This window comes from Manis javanica, chromosome 9 (genome assembly GCF_040802235.1).
Source record: "Manis javanica isolate MJ-LG chromosome 9, MJ_LKY, whole genome shotgun sequence".
In the NCBI taxonomy this organism is placed as follows: Eukaryota; Metazoa; Chordata; class Mammalia; order Pholidota; family Manidae; genus Manis; species Manis javanica.
The window spans coordinates 9,794,472-9,813,239 of record NC_133164.1 but is presented as its reverse complement, the minus strand read 5'-3'; the positions used below and the strand labels follow the sequence as shown (position 1 = coordinate 9,813,239).

The following is an 18,768-nucleotide window of genomic DNA, read 5'->3' as shown; positions in this document are numbered from 1 at the left end:
GAGACTATCTCCTTGCCCAGACAGGGGAAGTTTTCAGCAATTACCTCCTCAAAGACACTTTCTATCCCTTTTCCCCTCTTTTCTTCTTCTGGTACCCCTATAATGTGAATATTGTTCAGTTTGGTTGGTCACATGTTTCTCTCAATATTCTTTCATTCTTAGGGATTCTTTTTTCTCTCTGTGCCTCAGCTTCGTTGTATTCCTCTTCTCTAATTTCCATTCCATTTACTGTCTCTTCTACTGTATCTAATCTGCTTTTACATCCCTTCATTGTCTGTTTCATTTCAGATATGGAATTTCTTAATGACTGAATCTCTGAGTTTTGAGTTCTTGAATATTTTTCTCTACCTCCATGAGTATGTTTATGATTTTTATTTATTTTTTATTATTTCTATTTTTTTATTTTATTTTTTTTGAGAGGGCATCTCTCATATTTATTGATCAAATGGTTGTTAACAACAATAAAATTCTGTATAGGGGGGTCAATGCTCAATGCACAATCATTAATCCATCTCAAGCCTAATTCTCGTCAGTCTCCAATCTTCTGAAGCATAACGAACAAGTTCTTACATGGTGAACGAATTCTTACATAGTGAATAAATTCTTACACGGTGAACAGTACAAGGGCATTCATCACAGAAACTTTCGGTTTTGATCACGCATTATGAACTATAAACAATCAGGTCAAATATGAATATTTGTTTGATTTTTATACTTGATTTATATGTTGATCCCACATTGCTCCCTTTATTATTATTATTATTTTTATTTTTAATAAAATGCTGAAGTGGTAGGTACATGCAAGATAAAGGTAGAAAACATAGTGTTGTAAGAGAGCAATTGTAGATGATCATGTGTGTGCCTGTAGACTATGTGCTCATCCGAGCTAGACAAGGGCAATAAAACATCCGTGGATGCTGAAGATTTCTCTCAAAACAAGGGGGGTGAGGTTCTAAGCCTCACCACTGTTGATCCCCAATTTCTCACCTGATAGCCCCCCTGTGACTGTGCCTGTCTTAGGTTGTTCCTCCCTTAAGGAATCTTACCCGTCTCTGGCTAACCAGTCATCTTCCGGGGCCATACAGGGCAATGTAAAGTTGGTAAGTGAGAGAGAAGCCATATTGTTTGAAAAGGTTAGCTTTTTACGTCTTTGCAGATTTATGCTCTGTGGCTTCTATGCCCAGCACTTGTCTCGAGGTATCTTTACCACCTGGAAGAATTATGATACTCGGTAAATTCGATATGAGGCACGAATTCTATTTAAGGGTTGTAATTAGGAAGGAAGAAGAAAAGCTATAGAGGTAGCATATGGAAGAAAACATGGGAGGATTGATTATTTCTTTGACATATCTTCTTGTAGAGTACCTTAAGCATGTATAGGTCTTAAACTACTAACTAACTTGCGCACACATATTAACATAATGGGAATACAGTGACATAAACAAAGCAAATCTATAATTACCAGCCATCTCCAGTGAAGCCAAGAAGACCATTTAGGCACCCTAGGCATTTGTGAAAATTTGTCTATGATATGATGGATATTGTCCAACTGTACTTGAACAGTCTGAGAGAAATCAGACAAATTAAAGCAACCCATTTCTGGGATTTGTTCACATCCCATATGTTCTTTTAACCGTAGATAGTCTATAGTCGTAAGATTTTGGAGTGCTACAACTTGCACCCCTCCCAACTCCTGGTTGAGTTCCAACAGTACAGATCCGATCAAATTCATTGTCCCACTGTATGCACATGCCAACCTAGACATCTCCCTCCTCATTCCCATGGCAAGTCCAGGAAACGGTGGGGTGGACGCAGCCACAACCGCAGCATTGCCCGGATCCCTGTGGAGGCTTTTTGATGATCATCCCCCGGCATGAGTCCTCCAGAGAGTGCTGATGCCGGAAGCTCCTCCTCATATCGTATCTTAGTTCATTTTCTGGGTAGCCAAGCTAGGCCTTGATCTTCTGCATAAAAACAAACAGACCCTTTGCCCACACTTTGACATGCCCTCTATACCACTGTGTAGAACTAATTGGAGGTCAGCATACAGGAACTGCTTTTTTTTATTTTTTATTTTTTATTTTTTTATTTTTATTTTTATTAAGAGAAAGGAATATTATCAGAAAAGAGTACCTCCATAGCTGATCATCTGACACCCTTTAAGTGATCAACATTAAGGATATTTAAAGCATGTGTTAATTTTTGATTTCTTAATAGTTTTATCCTATCAAGGAGTAATCCCCCTTTTCTTTCTTTCTTTCTTTTTTTTTTTAATCTTTAATCTACACTTGCATGAAGAATACTATGTTTACTATGCTCTCCCCTATATCAGGTCCCCCCTAAAAGCCACATTACAGTCACTGTCCATCAGCATAGCAAAATGTTGTAGAATCACTGCTTGTCCTCTCTGTGTTGTGCAGCCCACCCTCCCCTTTCTCCCTCCCCCCCATGCATACTAATCTTAATACCCCCTTTCTTCTCTCCCCCACCATATCCCTCTCTGCCCACCCATCCTCCACAGTTCCTTTCCCTTTGGTACCTTTTAGTCCATTTTTGGGTTCTGTAGTTCCGCTGCTGTTTTGTTCCTTCAGTTTTTCCTTTGTTCTTATACTCCTCAGATGAGTGAAATCATTTGGTATTTCTCTTTCTCCGCTTGGCTTATTTCACTGAGCATAATACTCTCCAGCTCCATCCATGTTGCTGCAAATGGTAGGATTTTCCCTGTTTGGCTGAGTAGTATTCCATTGTGTATATGTACCACATCTTCTTTATCCATTCATCTACCGATGGACATTTAGGTTGCTTCCAATTCTTTGCTATTGTAAATAGTGCTGCGATAAACATAGGGGTGCATCTGTCTTTCTCAAACTTGATTGCTGCGTTCTTAGGGTAAATTCCTAGGAGTGGAATTCCTGGGTCAAATGGTAGGTCTGTTTTGAGCATTTTGATGAACCTCCATACTGCTTTCCACAATGGTTGAACTAATTTACATTCCCACCAGCAGTGTAGGAGGGTTCCCCTTTCTCCACAGCCTTGCCAGCATTTGTTGTTGTTTGTCTTTTGGATGGCAGCCATTCTTACTGGTGTGAGGTGATACCTCATTGTAGTTTTAATTTGCATTTCTCTGATAATTAGTGATGTGGAGCATCTTTTCATGTGTCTGTTGGCCATCTGTATTTCTTTTTTAGAGAACTGTCTGTTCAGTTCCTCTGCCCATTTTTTAATTGGGTTATTTGTTTTTTGTTTGTTGAGGCGTGTGAGCTCTTTATATATTCTGGACATCAAGCCTTTATCGGATCTGTCATTTTCAAATATATTCTCCCATACTGTAGGGTTCCTTTTTGTTCTATTGATGGTGTCTTTCGCTGTACAGAAGCTTTTCAGCTTAATGTAGTCCCACTTGCTCATTTTTGCTGTTGTTTTCCTTGCCCAGGGAGATATGTTCAAGAAGAGGTCACTCATGTTTATGTCTAAGAGGTTTTTGCCTATGTTTTTTTCCAAGAGTTTAATGGTTTCATGACTTACATTCAGGTCTTTGATCCATTTTGAGTTTACCTTTGTATATGGGGTTAGACAAAGGTCCAGTTTCATTCTCCTACATGTAGCTGTCCAGTTTTGCCAGCAACATCTGTTGAAGAGACTGTCATTTTGCCATTGTATGTCCATGGCTCCTTTATCAAATATTAATTGACCATATATGTTTGGGTTAATTTCTGGAGTCTCTAATCTGTTCCACTGGTCTGTAGCTCTGTTCTTGTGCCAGTACCAAATTGTCTTGATTACTATGGCTTTGTAGTAGAGCTTGAAGTTGGGGAGTGACATCCCCCCTACTTTATTCTTCTTTCTCAGGATTGCATTGGCTATTTGGGGTCTTTGGTGTTTCCATATGAATTTTTGAATTATTTGTTCCAATTCATTGAAGAATGTTGCTGGTAATTTGAGAGGGATTGCATAAAATCTGTATATTGCTTTGGGCAGGATGGCCATTTTGACGATATTAATTCTTCCTTGCCATGAGCATGGGATGAGTTTCCATTTATTAGTGTCCCCTTTAATTTCTCTTAAGAGTGACTTGTAGTTTTCAGAGTATAAGTCTTTCACTTCTTTGGTTAGGTTTATTCCTACGTATTTTATTCTTTTTGATGCAGTTGTGAATGGAATTGTTTTCCTGATTTCTCTTTCTATTGGTTCATTCATCAGGGATATTGGTCTGTAATTTTCTTTTTTGGTGGGGTCTTTGCCTGGTTTTGGTATTAGCGTGATGTTGGCTTCATAGAATGAGTTTGGGAGTATTCCCTCCTCTTCTATTTTTTGGAACACTTTAAGGAGAATGGGTAGTATGTCTTCTCTGTGTGTCTGATAAAATTCCGAGGTAAACCCGTCCGGCCCCAGGGTTTTGTTCTTGGGTAGTTTTTTGATTACCATTTCAATTTCTTTGCTCATAATTGGTTTGTTTAACTTTTGTGTTTATTCCTTGGTCAGTGTTGGGAGTTTGTATTTTTCTAGGAAGTTGTCCATTTCTTCTAGGTTTTCCAGCTTGTTGGCATATAGGTTTTCATAGTAGTCTTTAATAATTCTTTGTATTTCTGTGGTGTCTGTCGTGATTTTTCCATTCTCATTTCTGATTATATTGATTTGTGTTGATTCTCTTTTTCTCTTAAAAAGTTTGGCTAGAGGCTTATCTATTTTGTTTATTTTCTCAAAGAACCAGCTCTTGGTTTCGTTTATTTTTGCTATTGTTTTATTCTTCTCAATTTTGTTTATTTCTTCTCTGATCTTTATTATGTCCCTCCTTCTGCTGACTTCAGGCCTCATTTATTCTTCTTTTTCCAGTTTCGATAGTTGTGATGTTAGACTATTCATTTGGGATTGTTCTTCCTTCTTCAGGTGTGCCTGGATCGCTATATACTTTCCTCTTAAGACTGCTTTCGCTGCATCCCAGAGAAGTTGGGGCTTTGTGTTGTTGTTGTCATTTGTTTCTATATATTCCGTGATCTCTATTTTGATTTGTTCATTGATCCATTGATTATTTAGAAGCATGTTGTTAAGCCTACATGTGTTTGTGAGCCTTTTTGTTTTCTTTGTAGAATTTATTTCTACTTTTATACCTTTGTGGTCTGAAAAATTGGTTGGTAGAATTTCAATATTTTGGAATTTACTGAGGCTTTTTTTATGAGCTAGTATGTGGTCTATTCTGGAGAATGTTCCATGTGCACTTGAGAAGAATATATCCTGTCGCTTTTGGATGTAGAGTTCTATAGATGTCTATTAGGTCCATCTGTTCTAGTGTGTTGTTCAGTGCCTGTGTGTCCTTACTTATTTTCTGCCCAGTGAATCTATCCTTTGGGGTGAGTGGTGTGTTGAAGTGTCCTAATATAAATGCATTGCAGTCTATTTCTCTCATTAGTTCTGTTAGTATTTGTTTCACAAATGCTGGTGGTGCTGTGTTGGGTGCATATATATTTAGAATGGTTATATCCTCTTGTTGGACTGAGCCCTTTATCATTATGTAGTGTCCTTCTTTATCTCTTGTTACTTTCTTTGCTTTGAAGTCTATTTGGCTTATATTACTACTGCAACCCCTGCTTTGTTCTTACTGTTGTTTGCCTGAAATATGTTTTTCCATCCCTTGACTTTTAGTCTGTGCATGTCTTTGGGTTTGAGATGAGTTTCTTGTAAGCAGCATATAGATGGTTCTTGCTTTTTTATCCATTCTGTTACTCTGTGTCTTTTGATTGGTGCATTAAGTCCATTTACATTTAGGGTGACTATTGAGAGATATGTACTTATTGCCATTGCAGGCTTTAGATTCGTGGTTACCAAAGGTTCAAGGTTAGCTTGTTTAGTATCTTACTGCCTAACTTAGCTTGCTTATTGAGCTGTTATATACACTGTCTGGAGATTCTTTTCTTCTCTCCCTTCTTATTTCTTATTCCTCCTCCTCCATTCTTCATATGTTGTGTGTTTTGTTCTGTGCTCTTTTTAGGAGTGCTCCCATCTAGAGCATTCGCTGTCGCTGGGTTTTCGCAGGTGTGGATGTGGTCTGGATTTTGTCCTGTGTCCTTTGGTCTCTATTTTAGGAAGAGTTGTCCTTGTTATATTTTCATAGATATATGTGGTTTTGGAAGGAGATTTCCGCTGCTCTACTCACACCGCCATCCTAGCTCTGCCTCGTATGATTTTTATTTTTGAACTCTCTTTCTGGAAGATTGTTGAGCTCAATTTCATTTGGCCCTTTTTCTGGGGTTTGTGAGATTTTGGTCTGAACCAGGTTCCTTTGACATTTCATAGTTCTGTGTGGTGTCCTCTAGTGCCCAGAAACTCTAGTCTCTGGAGCTGCTCAGTCCCTTGAGTGAGGTTGGGGGTCGTAGGGGAGCAGTGCTGGTGCCTGGGAGGAGGACAGAGCTGATTCCTGATTCCAGGCTGTAGTGCCTGTCTCCAGTGTCAGAGCCAGTGGGCCGAGCACACAGGTGGAAGCCTCTGTGCTTTGTGTCTCTAGCTGTTGTAGGCGGGGCCTTCCTCCGGCTGTCCTGACGCCAGCGCAGAGACTGCCAGTTTGCAAGCCAGTGCTGGCAGGCGAGGAGGAAGGTGCAGGAGGCTGCGTCCCGTAGTGGTCGGCCTTGGAGCTGAATAGCCAGTCAGGGGGATGGAGTGCTTGAAGCTCCTCAGAGTTCCCAACCTGCTGGACAGAGTGTGCCCAGACAACTGTGTCCACCTATCCCTTCTCCCCCTCCGCAAGCTCTGTGCAAACCCCACCCCTTCAGCAGCCCTCTCGCTGCTAGGAAGAGTCTCAGTCTGCCTGCCTCTCCTTTGTCCAGAGCAGCCAGATGTGGATTCCTGTCCTCCACAAACGGCTGGAATTTCAGTCTCTCAAGCACTCTGCCTGTCCCAGCTCCCCAACCCCACAAACCTTCAGAGCACCACACAATGTAGGTTTGTGCTCCAAAGCAGACCTCCAGGGCCAGGTGTTCAGCAGTCTTAGGCCTCCACCCCTCCCCCGCTCCATTTCTCTTCCTCCTGCCTGTGTGCTTGGGTGGAGGAAGGGCTTGGGTCCTGCCGGGTGAAGGCTTTGGTACGTTCCCTTGTTTCGTGAGGTCGGCTCTGTTCTTCTCCAGGTGTATGCACTCTGGTGCAGTCTTTCCTCCTGCTGCTATTTTAGGATTAGTTGTATTAACTCTATTTTCATACTATATGTGGTTTTGGGAGGAGTTCTCTGTCTCACCTCTCACCATGCCATCTTGAATCCATTCCTTATATATATTTCTAAAGAATCGCACAGGCTACTGTGTAGTTTGATGGGACCCACTGTAGTGGTAAAGATTTCTGTTAGGAGACACAAGGAGTGGTATGGAGAGATGATGGTAATTAAAGTGTTGTGATAACAGATAAAAGTGGAGAAATTGTTTTTTTTTAACAAAAACTTTTTAAGAGTTGCATACCATCTAGCAGTTTTACTTCTAGACAATCAAGTAAATTTAAGTTGTGAATATTCTATAAAATATCTTTGGATCAAAAAAAAAAATTATTTTTACCCCCATTCCTCTGCAAGAAACCCTAAACCAAAAAGGTGAAGTGAACTATGTTACATTAAAGGAGGAGAGTAAAGGAATATAAGAAATATATTGAATACTAGTTGATTTTTTTCCTGTAATTATAATGCACAACTTTCATTTTGGAATTAACCTCCTTTCTGTCTCAGATTCCACCCATCACCCTCACTCCCTCACCCCCCCATTCTTTTGTTTTCTCTGCTGAGATCCCATTATCAGAGCCTGTTCATCCATCTAGAGGACTGTCCTACTCTGAAATAGCTTTCATTTCCTTTTTACTTTGAATCTTTCCTTTAGGAAATAAAGGTCCTGCAATTAATTACATGTTTCCCAAATGTTTTTAAAAGAAGCAGCCAACCCTCTGTGACCTCCCCTCCACCTCAAGCACAAAAAAAATCACACCTTCTCTTTGACCCTTGAGAGATTTCTGATTAGCACCACCAGATTAGGAATAGGACATTTCCCCCAAGAAATATTTCACTTAATCCCTTCTTTTTTTATTTTCGTTTCCATCAGTCATTGTATTCTATGAAGTTTTAATTCAAGAAACTATGGATTAAAAGCTACATTAAATTTGTCGTTATGTGATTCTTATGAGTATTGCATCATTGAGGTATCATTTGATCTGCCTTTAAGTTAGCGGGTTATGCTGCCTTGTATAGGGGAAGGTTTTGCTTGCAGGGGAGGTTGTACATTGTGTCCTGTGTATGTTAACATGGTACTATAATGATTGCTGGGAGGAAAGGAAACCACTGAGGATGTCTCGTGCTGCAAACTGCCAAAAAGTAGTTTCTTGAGATTTAGAATCCATACCTAAATGTTAACGTGCTTAATCTCCTAGAGTCTTCCCTCAATCCCCTATCATGCATATCTAAGCCATCACCAAGTTGTGCTGACTACCGTAACAGAAACTTCAGGACTTTGCCTGTCTGTCTGCCTACCAGCCAAGCCCCGACACAGCTGTCTCTCCCTGCACCACTGCAAATGCTTCCTAATCAGCTTCCTGTTCACATCTTTACTCTTCTCAATTCATACCTTGCAGAGCAGGCAAAATGACACTAAAAAATACTACATTAGGTCACTGCCCTCAGCTATATAACATTTCCAAACTGTTCCTTCTGTGAAGAATATTCCTTTCTCATTGATTTTCAGAGGGCTGGCTCTAGCTCATTCGGGTCTTATTTTAAATACCAGTTTTCTCAGAGAAGGCCTTTCAAAGCTCTTCAAGGAAAAGTAATGCTAATCACTCCCATGCATCCCTCTGTTTTCATTATAGCAGTTACCACCACCTTTTATATTTCATATGAATATAAGCTTATATGTATGTATGTATTTTTAGGTGCATGTATATTATGCATTGCTCTCCACTAGATAGTAAGTGCATACATGTATACATATGTATATGTATGTTTATATATAGTTCTTCACTAGATAGTAAGTTCTTTGAGAGCAGAGAACTTTCTGAATTGTTCATCTTTGTATCCCCCAGAGCCAGATCACTGTTTGGCACATAGTATTTATTCAGTATATATTTTTGAGTTGATGAATGAGAATTTGATGGTCGAGTTAGAAAGAAGATTGCTGCTTTGTGGTGGAAGGTAAGATATGCTGATTGCTGGGAGGAAAGGAAACCACTGAGGACGTCTCATCCTGCAGCTAAACCTGCCCTTGGAGATTGAGTACACAAAAGTATGAATAGAAGTCTTTTAATATGTTGCTAATCTAAGTTTCTGTATTTTCTTAAATAATTTTTTACTTGCATGGTATTCAGTAGGTTTCTTTCTGGAAGCATTATGCAGAAGAGAAATAACGAATGGAGACTTTCTGCATGCTGGGGTTGCAGTGTTAGTAGGACAGTCACGTAGATACCTGGCTCTGGTTGGGTGAGGTCAGGAGGTGGGCGTAGGCATCCGTCCAGGGAGAGGAGACTGGAGGAACTTGAGGTGAGGAAGTACTTATAACAGCACTAGGACCTGTTCTCTTCTTTTTTTAAAGCAATCTTCTCACATCAAGAGATTCAGCTCCTTTTAAAAACTTTGGAGAATTTTGTTTTGTTATTATAAGGGAGGTTGTTCTGTTTTGAATATATGTCAACTGAAGAATATAAGAAGTAAGGAAATGCCTTAAATGGACAAAAATGGAACACTGGAGTGTAAGTATGGTTAAAAAATGTGAGAGAACCTCAGTGAAAATTTCATGTCCAGACTAGGTAAAGTGAGGGTTGGTGATAGGCATCAACTTGATCATTTATGATTTTTCTGGGAATGTCAACTTTTGGTTGAATCTTTTTTTCTCTTTTTATTCTAGTTCCTGGTACCCCATGACTTAGTCCTAGTTAGGACTGCAGAGACACAATAAGAAAATAGGCATGAGGAACTGGGCCTTTTGATATTTAACATAATCTGTGTGGAATTTCTTTACTCTTCCTTTCAAATGGCTAGGTCTTATTTTTCCATGACATGGTGATGCATAAAAATATGCCTGAAATTTAATGACTTATTTGGCATTTTGTCAGGGAATTGTGCCTTCCTGGGTTATTTGTATTCACAGGTCTAATACTGCATTGCTTCCTTTTGGGAGAACATATTGTAATTATGTTGTAATTGCCATATTATATATTTCTTGTTGATAGATTATTTTATGTGTTTTGGTTCCCCATCTAGTTCCTTATTGACCAAGCACAATTTCCCAATCTTATTTTGAACCTCACAAATCACTATATAGTCTGGGTCCATAGTAAATGGCTAAAATGACATTAATACTGGAATCAGAACAACTACAAATTTTCTCATTGTCCGAAGGAACTGAAAATAGTGGACGGATGGGATGTGGCTCTCATACCTCTTGTGGTTTCCTGTTTACAGGGATAAATCATTTTTTGATGATGAATCGGTAACACATGTTTTGGTGGGTATGGATGTGTTTGTTTAAAAAGAACCCTAAAGTTTTTGTAAAAATGATTTCTCAGGCATGAGAAATCTAACAGCACTGCAGTTCAGCTATAGGCTCTTAGAGGAAAAGGGATCTTAGAAATTTCTCATTTCTAATGAGAAATTAAATATAACAAGATCTAATCTTTAGATACTGTTTTCTTCATTGCGAAAAACAGGCTAATTCTTCTTTGCTGATTTCAGCCTGATTCCTTTCTGTGGCATTGATTGTGAGGCTGTAGCATTGAGTTAGGTGAGCACTATTCTCGTCACTCTCGTGCAGGATCTGAGGCGTGCGAAAGTATGTCGTACACTTGGGCCCTGATTTATGTTTTCAGTTCTGCTTTCCTCTGCCATCCTACAGCTACTCCTACTCCAACTAAAATTGCTGCAGTCATTTCTTAAACTTGGCCCATGCTTCCTGGCTTCTGTTTTGTTACTGCTATTCTGCTTAAAATGTTCAAATCCTGCTCGTTCTTCATAGCCTCATATAAATGGCCTTTTCTATACTGTGCTTTCTTAATCCCTTTTCTCTTACCTTCCTATGATTGTTTTCTACATTCCCAATGATAGAATTACCTCTTTCTTTCTTCCTAGATTTTTAGGCTTCCAAAGTGAAAATCTTTCTTCCTCTCACTGAACCTAGCATTGCTTTTAAAATCCTGTCCCATGTAAACCTATCCCATATAAACACAATCAATATCAGAATTTTTTAAATAAACTTAATTATGAAACACTTAGAAGCAAGTGCAGTTTTAACTAAGTTGAAGTCAAGAGTGATGGTTTGTGGTTTAGGGGTCAAAGGCCTGTGACATTTGGCCCTCTTTTCCCTTTTCTTCTAAGATCCTATAGCTAGAGTTCAGTGCTGCTAGAGCCTCACAGGCCATCAAGAGTCCTTTAAGGGCTCACTGACCTCTCCTTTCTTTAGAAAAGACCATAAACAAGTGGGCTCAGACATTGAGTATCTCCACCTTGTTTTCAGAGAAACCTCTGAACAAGGAAACTTTACAACTTTTCTTGATAAATTGTTAGAGATGACTCAGACTGTCAAGATTTTTACTTTGTAATAATGAATCTATTCAATCCTGTTAACTAACAAAATCCTATGACTTTTACTTTTCTAAAACTTTAGCTGGAAATGTTCTGTTTTAGGCCTGACTTTTTAGTTTCAAAATGCTTACCAGTTAGGCAGCCCCCTCTGAATGAATGGAATAGCTTCTCTGTCAGTAGCAGAGAGCCCTGCATCTTCTGCTCCAGCCCGTAGTATAATAGCCATGACTTAATTTTTCTCAAAAACATCATGTCAGTTTTTGTTATTAAAAGCTGCAGGGATTCCCTGTGACTTTTCAGATGAAGAAATTTCAAGTACTTGTAAATCATTACTTTTGAAATTAAGCACATTTAACTTGTTAGGTATGCAAACAATTTTTGGGGAACTGTGTGTGTGTGTTTCCTCAATGCATTGTAAGTTGCTTCTTATATCTTTGGTTAGTTGATATTGTATCTACTTCCATTTTTGGAATTCATCTCAAATTACTTATTTTTCTTAGCTTTTTATTTCATTATTGGGGAAAATGTGATAGTTATTGATACAAATAGCTTTTTTCTTTTAAAATAATCATACTCACATTTTAAAAAATATATATATGTATATATGAGATCATTATACTGGTGTGATTTTCCTGACTCTACAGAAAGTATCTTTTAAATAAGTTAGTTATTGTCTTCTGTGTTATTGAACATGTGGTCAGTTGTCATGTTCATGCATCCAGATGATCAAAGTTTGAACTTATGTCTGACTCTCCCCTGCTGTTAGGCTACCCTGTCATGATCAAGGCCTCGGCAGGTGGTGGTGGGAAAGGCATGCGAATCGCTTGGGATGATGAAGAGACCAGGTGAGATGCTGTCCAAAATACACTTTTGATGAAAATTGCAGTTGCTAGAGTTTTTATTAAACTGACAAGTAAACAGATACCAAAAATATAACAGAATAATTGCAGTAACCATCTATTTTTTTCTTTGTTAGATGGGAAAAAAATTGAAATTATGCAGAAAACTAATTTATATTTTGATGATGAATATCCTATTATTGAAAGGTTTTCCTTTCTTAAGCATTAACAAAGGATTGTCTTTTTGTTTTTAGTGTACTTAAAAAGATTACTAAAGTCATGATTCTATTTTATAGGAAAAAATTACTAGCATCGTGCTATATAATTCTGAATGTAATCAAAGATTTGAACCAAATATATATTCAAAAGCAGTCAGAATTTCATTTGTTTCTGTGTTGCTCAGTATTCACTTCCCTTCCTTTGCTTGTCTATAAAAATAGTGAACTACCTTGATGATTCTATAGTGTGAAATACATTTCCTTTTGAGTTTGAAATTACTGTATGTTCTTTATATGCAGTGCATTCCATTGTAAACTTAGAACACTTTTTTATTAGTAGCTTTAGAAATCAAAAGTGACTTTTAAAACAAGATTCTCAGGGCATTGATGGACAGACATCATGGTGATTAGAAAATAATTTATAGAAAACTACCTACACAAAACTACCTAGGTTTTACGAGACTCTATGCAGATTTGCCTTATTTATTTTCAGGTTTGGCAACAAGAGCGATTTATGTCATTTTGTTGGGAGGTGTGTGAAAAGTCACTGAATTATTCTTAGTGTTGTCTTTTTTCCCTTTTTCTACCCAGAAGTATTTGGTCTTCCAAGTGGTTATTTCTGGTGTTTACTTTTACTTTCCTCTCCATTCTTCCAAATCTCTTAAAGACAGGAATCTGGAGTAGTTGGTGTGAAAATCCTCCAGCACAAACCTAATTCAGAAATTAGGTTCTAAAGTGAAAAAATAAGGTAAAAATCTATAGGCAATATATTAACCTTTAAAATCTTATGGGAAGACACCATTTGCTAGACTTTATAGGTAGTTTTAACTCTAAAAGAAATGTGTCTCAGAACATCATCGATTCTTTGGTTGAGTATCAGAAAAAGTAAGCAGTTTGTGTTGTGGGGGTTGATATATGACGGATGTCTTTATATATGACTAACACCTTTAGGTCTTCCCATCTAAGTCTCCTTTTCAGTGACACTAATACTAGATATTGCCTGAGGTAGCATCAGATTCTCTCCTCTGATCTGAAACTTGCCAGCAGAAATAAATATATTGCATGGATTGGCAGTATTTGTTGAGAGCCTACTGTGTGACAGGCATTGTTTTAGTAAAGTTCCAGGAATATAGCGATGAACAAAACAGAATAATCCATTCTTCCATACAGTTTATATGCTAGATCAGGAGTCTTAACTTTAAATTCATGGACCCATAAAATTTAGGAGAGGTTCATGCATCTGAATGAGGAAAGAAAGTACATATTTCTTTCACTACCCTCAGCTGTAATTTAGCGTCTCCTCCAATAGAGGTATTATAATAGTAGCAGTATCTGTGGCACTTTTCACCATTTAGGAAATGACATATATTATCTTATAGTAGTTGTTGCAGATTATCTCCAAGTTAAAAATGATTATTACACTTGTTGGAATTTATTAGTGAATAAAGAACCACATATATTACATCCCAAATTTATTTTTAAAAAATATTTTGATGCCTATATTGCCACATAATTTGTATCGCATGCAGTCAGTCCTACACGTTTTCTTTTCTGCAATTCATATCATTTTAAGCCTTACTTGGACAAGAGGTTCTTATTCTGCATGATTCTACAAAAGGGATCCGTGGTATAAACAAGGTTCAGAATCTCTGTTCTGGTAGGAAGAGACAAACAATGAACAAAAATCAATGTAAATCATATAATGTTGTGGAAGGTGATAAATAACATAAGAAAAATAAAGGAGGGAAGAGAGCTGGGGAGTGTTGGAGGGAATTCCCATTCGAAACAGAATTGTCAGGGCTGTCCTCACCGAGAAGGCGTGTCTGAGCAAGGAGGTGAGGACCCAGGCCAGAGGAGAGCGAGTGCAGAGGCCCTGGCACAGGAGCACGGCTAGAGAGATCCAGGAACACCAGGGCGCCCCGTAGTGGTGGAAGGGAGGAGGAGCAGGAGGCGGGGCAGAGGACGTTCGGGTGGAGCGGGGACAGGTTATGTAGACCCTGTAGGCCATTCTTGGTGAGATGGGGAGTGATCGGAGGGTTTTGAGTAGAGAGGTCACAGTCAGTGGCAGTTAAACAAATTCTTAACATTATGTACATTTTTTAGTTATAAAAAATTTTCAAACATACAAAAAAGTAAAATATAATTAACTTCTATATATGTATCATCCAGATTAATGAGTTATCAAGATTTTGTGACAGGTTTCAGAAGGATTACTATGGTTGCTATCTTGTTAATAGACTTGTTGGGGGAGAACTGTGCGCCCTGCGATCAGGGAAACCAGTTGGGACGCTGTTGCAGTGATCCACGCAAGGGAAGTGGTCCTGGTGTCTTTGGCCAGCATGATCCGGAGGAGATAAGAAAAACCGGAAGTAGAGCAACAGGGTTTGCTGAATGATTACGATGTAGAGTGTTGAGTTCTTGAGGATGACTGGCAAGAACTGTTTTAAGTCACCTTACATTTTTTGCTCTTACTTGCTTTTAAGTTTTAATGTTAATTTATATGAACTAAATGCATGTGCTGCAACACTGCTCTTCTTGAAAATTTCTTGGGAAATGCTGAGAAGTCAAGGTCAGAGTGAGGGCTTTTACCTCCAAAATTGAAGCATGCTTAATTGAAGAATAGTCTGGTTCTTAGCCTGTCTCTGGAACTCTTTGCCTGGTTTGGTGGGGACGTAGCTTTATATTAGAGCATTGGTTAGCTGTGAGAAATGTTTGAAGACGGGCCGGCTGGTTGCTCTGTGTGGATGGAAGTGTAAGGGGAGGAGGAATACTGAGGCCCCTTTTTACCACAGTCTGTCTGTCTTTGCTCTTGTCTTTCAAAGTTCAGGTGTAGAAACTACCTCTTGTGCTTTATGTGTAACCTCTGTGTACCACTGGGCTTTCTACATAGTGACCCACAGGTCCAAGGACAGGTATTTCAAATCCAAGTGGGAGCTGTATCACTTTTTGCGGTTCAGTTGCAGGAGTCATACGGGTTTTCTTCTACCATATTCTACTGATAACCAATGAGCACAAATCCCACCTAAATGCAGGAGGAGGGGAGTTAGACCCCACTTCTTCATAAGGGAGCGGCACGGCTCTTACAAAAGCACGTGAAATGGGAGATTGTGGCCATTTTTGGAAAAAGACAATTTGCGCTAGTGTCTTGGTAGGAAAAAATGATGTAATAAAGATACTAAATGTGACTTAATGGTTTTGCAAGAGATGTGTATTTTATGAACCTTAATTTTTTCTCATTGTTTTCCCCCTTTTGTTTATGGCAATTTCTCTGAAAACCTTCTTGTTTATTTTTCGTTATTCTTAGGATCTCAAGTTTCTTATCAGCCACTTCTCCAGGGCTGTAACATCTACTTTTATGGTTAGGATTACTCTTTAGTTTCTTGGCAATGGGATTTACTGTACTGCTGTTAACCTATGGATTTGAATTAAGAATTCAGTATTTTCAGAAGTAACTATATCTGTTCATATGTTGGGCATCTTTTTGTTAATAATTTAAATCTTTTTTGGGTAGTAAATGACACATGCTCATATAATTAATAAAGATACACACAAATAATTTTCTACCTAAAATATTATTCTCTTCAACTTGATAAATAAACCACCTATGAAATTTTATTGAGATGAACAAAAGTGTGATACTTTTTTTAAAATTTTGGTATCCTTAATATATAATCACATGAGCAACATTGTCTTTACTAGATTCCCCCCATTATCAAGTCCCCACCACATACCCCATTATAGTCACTGTTCATCAGTGTAGTCAGGTGCTGTAGAGTCACTACTTGTCTTCTCTGTGCTACACTGCCTTCCCTGTGCCCCCTGCCACGTTATGTGTGCTAATCATAATGCCCCTTATTTCCCTTATCCCTCCCTTCCCACCCATCCTCCCCAGTCCCTTTCCCTCTGGTAATTGTTAGTCCATTCTTGGGTTCTATGAATCTGCTGCTGTTTTGTTCCTTCAGTTTTTGCTTTGTTCTTATGCTCCACAGATGATTGAAATCAAGTGTGATAGTATTTGTTGTAATGATACATGCGCCTCATTTTAAAAAGTTGTTCTGTATTCTCTGGTAATTTGGAAAAATCAAACTACATAAAAACTGAGAGAACAGTCCAGAAAACATGTATTCATCTTCTAGAGCCACCAACTGTTAACATCATGTCACACTGCATCTACTCCTTCCTCCTTTCTTGAGGAAGAAATTTTTTTACATAATCCACAAAAATTTTAGAATTCTTTGAGAGGAAAACTTAATAGCCATTAATTCTTCTATTATTTTGTCCTAAAGAGTGTCTCCTTCTTGTAACATCTTTCCTAAGTTTTTCAAAGAAGTAACATCTGTAACTTCTCCAAGAAATGTTTAGAAAATCCGAAATACTTTTAGAAGAGTTGTGTTTGTTATTATTATATAATAAATTAAGGTGAGAATCATGAAGGTTGTTGTAAGTAGACTCATATTTTCATATCCTCTGGCTCTCTTTTCCCTATTCAAATTAAATGAAATATTATGAAGTGAATGGAAAATCGATCATGTGTACATTTTGGAATACCTCCACTAGATTTGAAATGCTATGAGGGCAGTTTCTGTTTTATTTTTGTAGTCCCATCACCTAAATATGCACCAGCCCATAGTTTTGTGCTTAGTAAATATTTATTGAATGAGTGTGTAACTGAGTATAACAAATGATGTTCTTCAGGCTGTTTTACGTGAGCTCCAGATATGTTCATAATGCTTTCAAACTTGATAATTTGTTTGGGTGACTTGGATTTTTTTACTTTTGGTGTTCGTGGTTTAAATGAGAAATGAGAGCTATCAGTCATTGTATCAGAGACAAACTGTTAAGTGCCAAGTTTTCTTTTTTGTTTGTGAATCATGCTATCCTATCTAATAGAATGTTGGTTACATTGTGCTGAAAACAGTGATTCATTGTGCTTTAGTTTCTTTGAGGTTTGCAGTCTCCTGAGGTCTCACCTGCATTCCCCTAAATCAAGGAAGTAATGAAGGACTAAGAAAGCCTGATATTTTCTCTGAGAATTCTGAGAAATAGGAATTTTTCCAATATGGTTTGAAATTTGGCTTCCAGTCAATGGTTACTTGCCATGTTGCATTTTTCAAGTACAAAAAAAAAATGAGACAGGAGTGTTTGCAAATTAAAGGATTGAAAGAATTTTAATATTGCACATTAAATACAGGTATTTAATCTGAAGATTAAGAGACTATCAGTTACATGTAAAAGGAATTACATTTTGTATTCTGAGTATATCAGTAAATGGAAATGATATACTCAGTTTTAGGTAAGCAAGTGTGAGTTTTTAATAGAGTGACTGAGCCCATTTTATAGTGTATAAATTAAGCATATTTTAATAACAATTATATAAAAACTTGGGCTATAAAATATATGAAGCAATAATTATATTCATATTTGTATTTTCAAAAATCATACTTTTCTCTATTAAATATTAATTTTGAACAATTTTAAAGACAATAAAATTGCAATGATCTCTATATGGGTGTGTGGAAGGCAATCACATTTGGAGGTTTATATTTAAAATATCAGGAAATGTTCTTGAGGATATTCTCTTCTGTTTTTATTCTCACTGCAGTTGTGCCCCAGTCATGCAGTTGGCTAGGCCTTTTGCATTTTTGTGAGCATATTCTGACTTCTGAGTCAAATTAATATGCATCTTTTTAAAAAAATTAATGGAATTAAGGTATATCAGGGTTGAAGAAGTGCAATTTTATATCGTTTGTTAAAATACAAATCTGGAGTCAGGGAAATTAGATCACTCATTCAAGTTCAAAGTTGATTTAGTTATTTGTACATTAAGTGAATTTTTCTCTGCTTTGTTCATAAATGAGCCTAACTAAATAATTGATTTCTTTTCTTTCTTGTATATTGAGGCTATATTTGTTTTGCTAGTTTGACTGTTTTCCTATTTTCCTTTACAGAGATGGTTTTAGATTTTCATCTCAAGAAGCTGCTTCCAGTTTTGGTGATGATAGGTTACTAATAGAAAAATTTATCGATAACCCTCGTCATATAGAAATCCAGGTTGGTGCATTTTAAAATGTTTTCTAATTATTATGGCTTTAAAATAATTTCTTCCTACTGGAAATACATCCTTTCTTCCATTTAGAATGATTGTGGATTGATCTGGTATATTTAAGTCATTTTGAAATAG

The 18,768-nt window shown here is 37.6% G+C and overlaps 1 protein-coding gene across 8 annotated transcripts in view; it reads left to right on the top strand.

The window, feature by feature from the left end:
- The window catches only part of PCCA (propionyl-CoA carboxylase subunit alpha), a 357,794-nt gene that overhangs the window by 126,917 nt on the left and 212,109 nt on the right, over nucleotides 1-18,768 (top strand). For all 8 annotated transcript variants that reach the window (XM_073212398.1, XM_073212399.1, XM_037024801.2 and 5 more), the window contains 2 exons: nucleotides 12,297-12,375; nucleotides 18,536-18,638. In XM_073212398.1, the coding sequence (XP_073068499.1) occupies nucleotides 12,297-12,375; nucleotides 18,536-18,638 (182 nt within the window). The remainder of the gene's footprint in view (nucleotides 1-12,296; nucleotides 12,376-18,535; nucleotides 18,639-18,768) is intronic.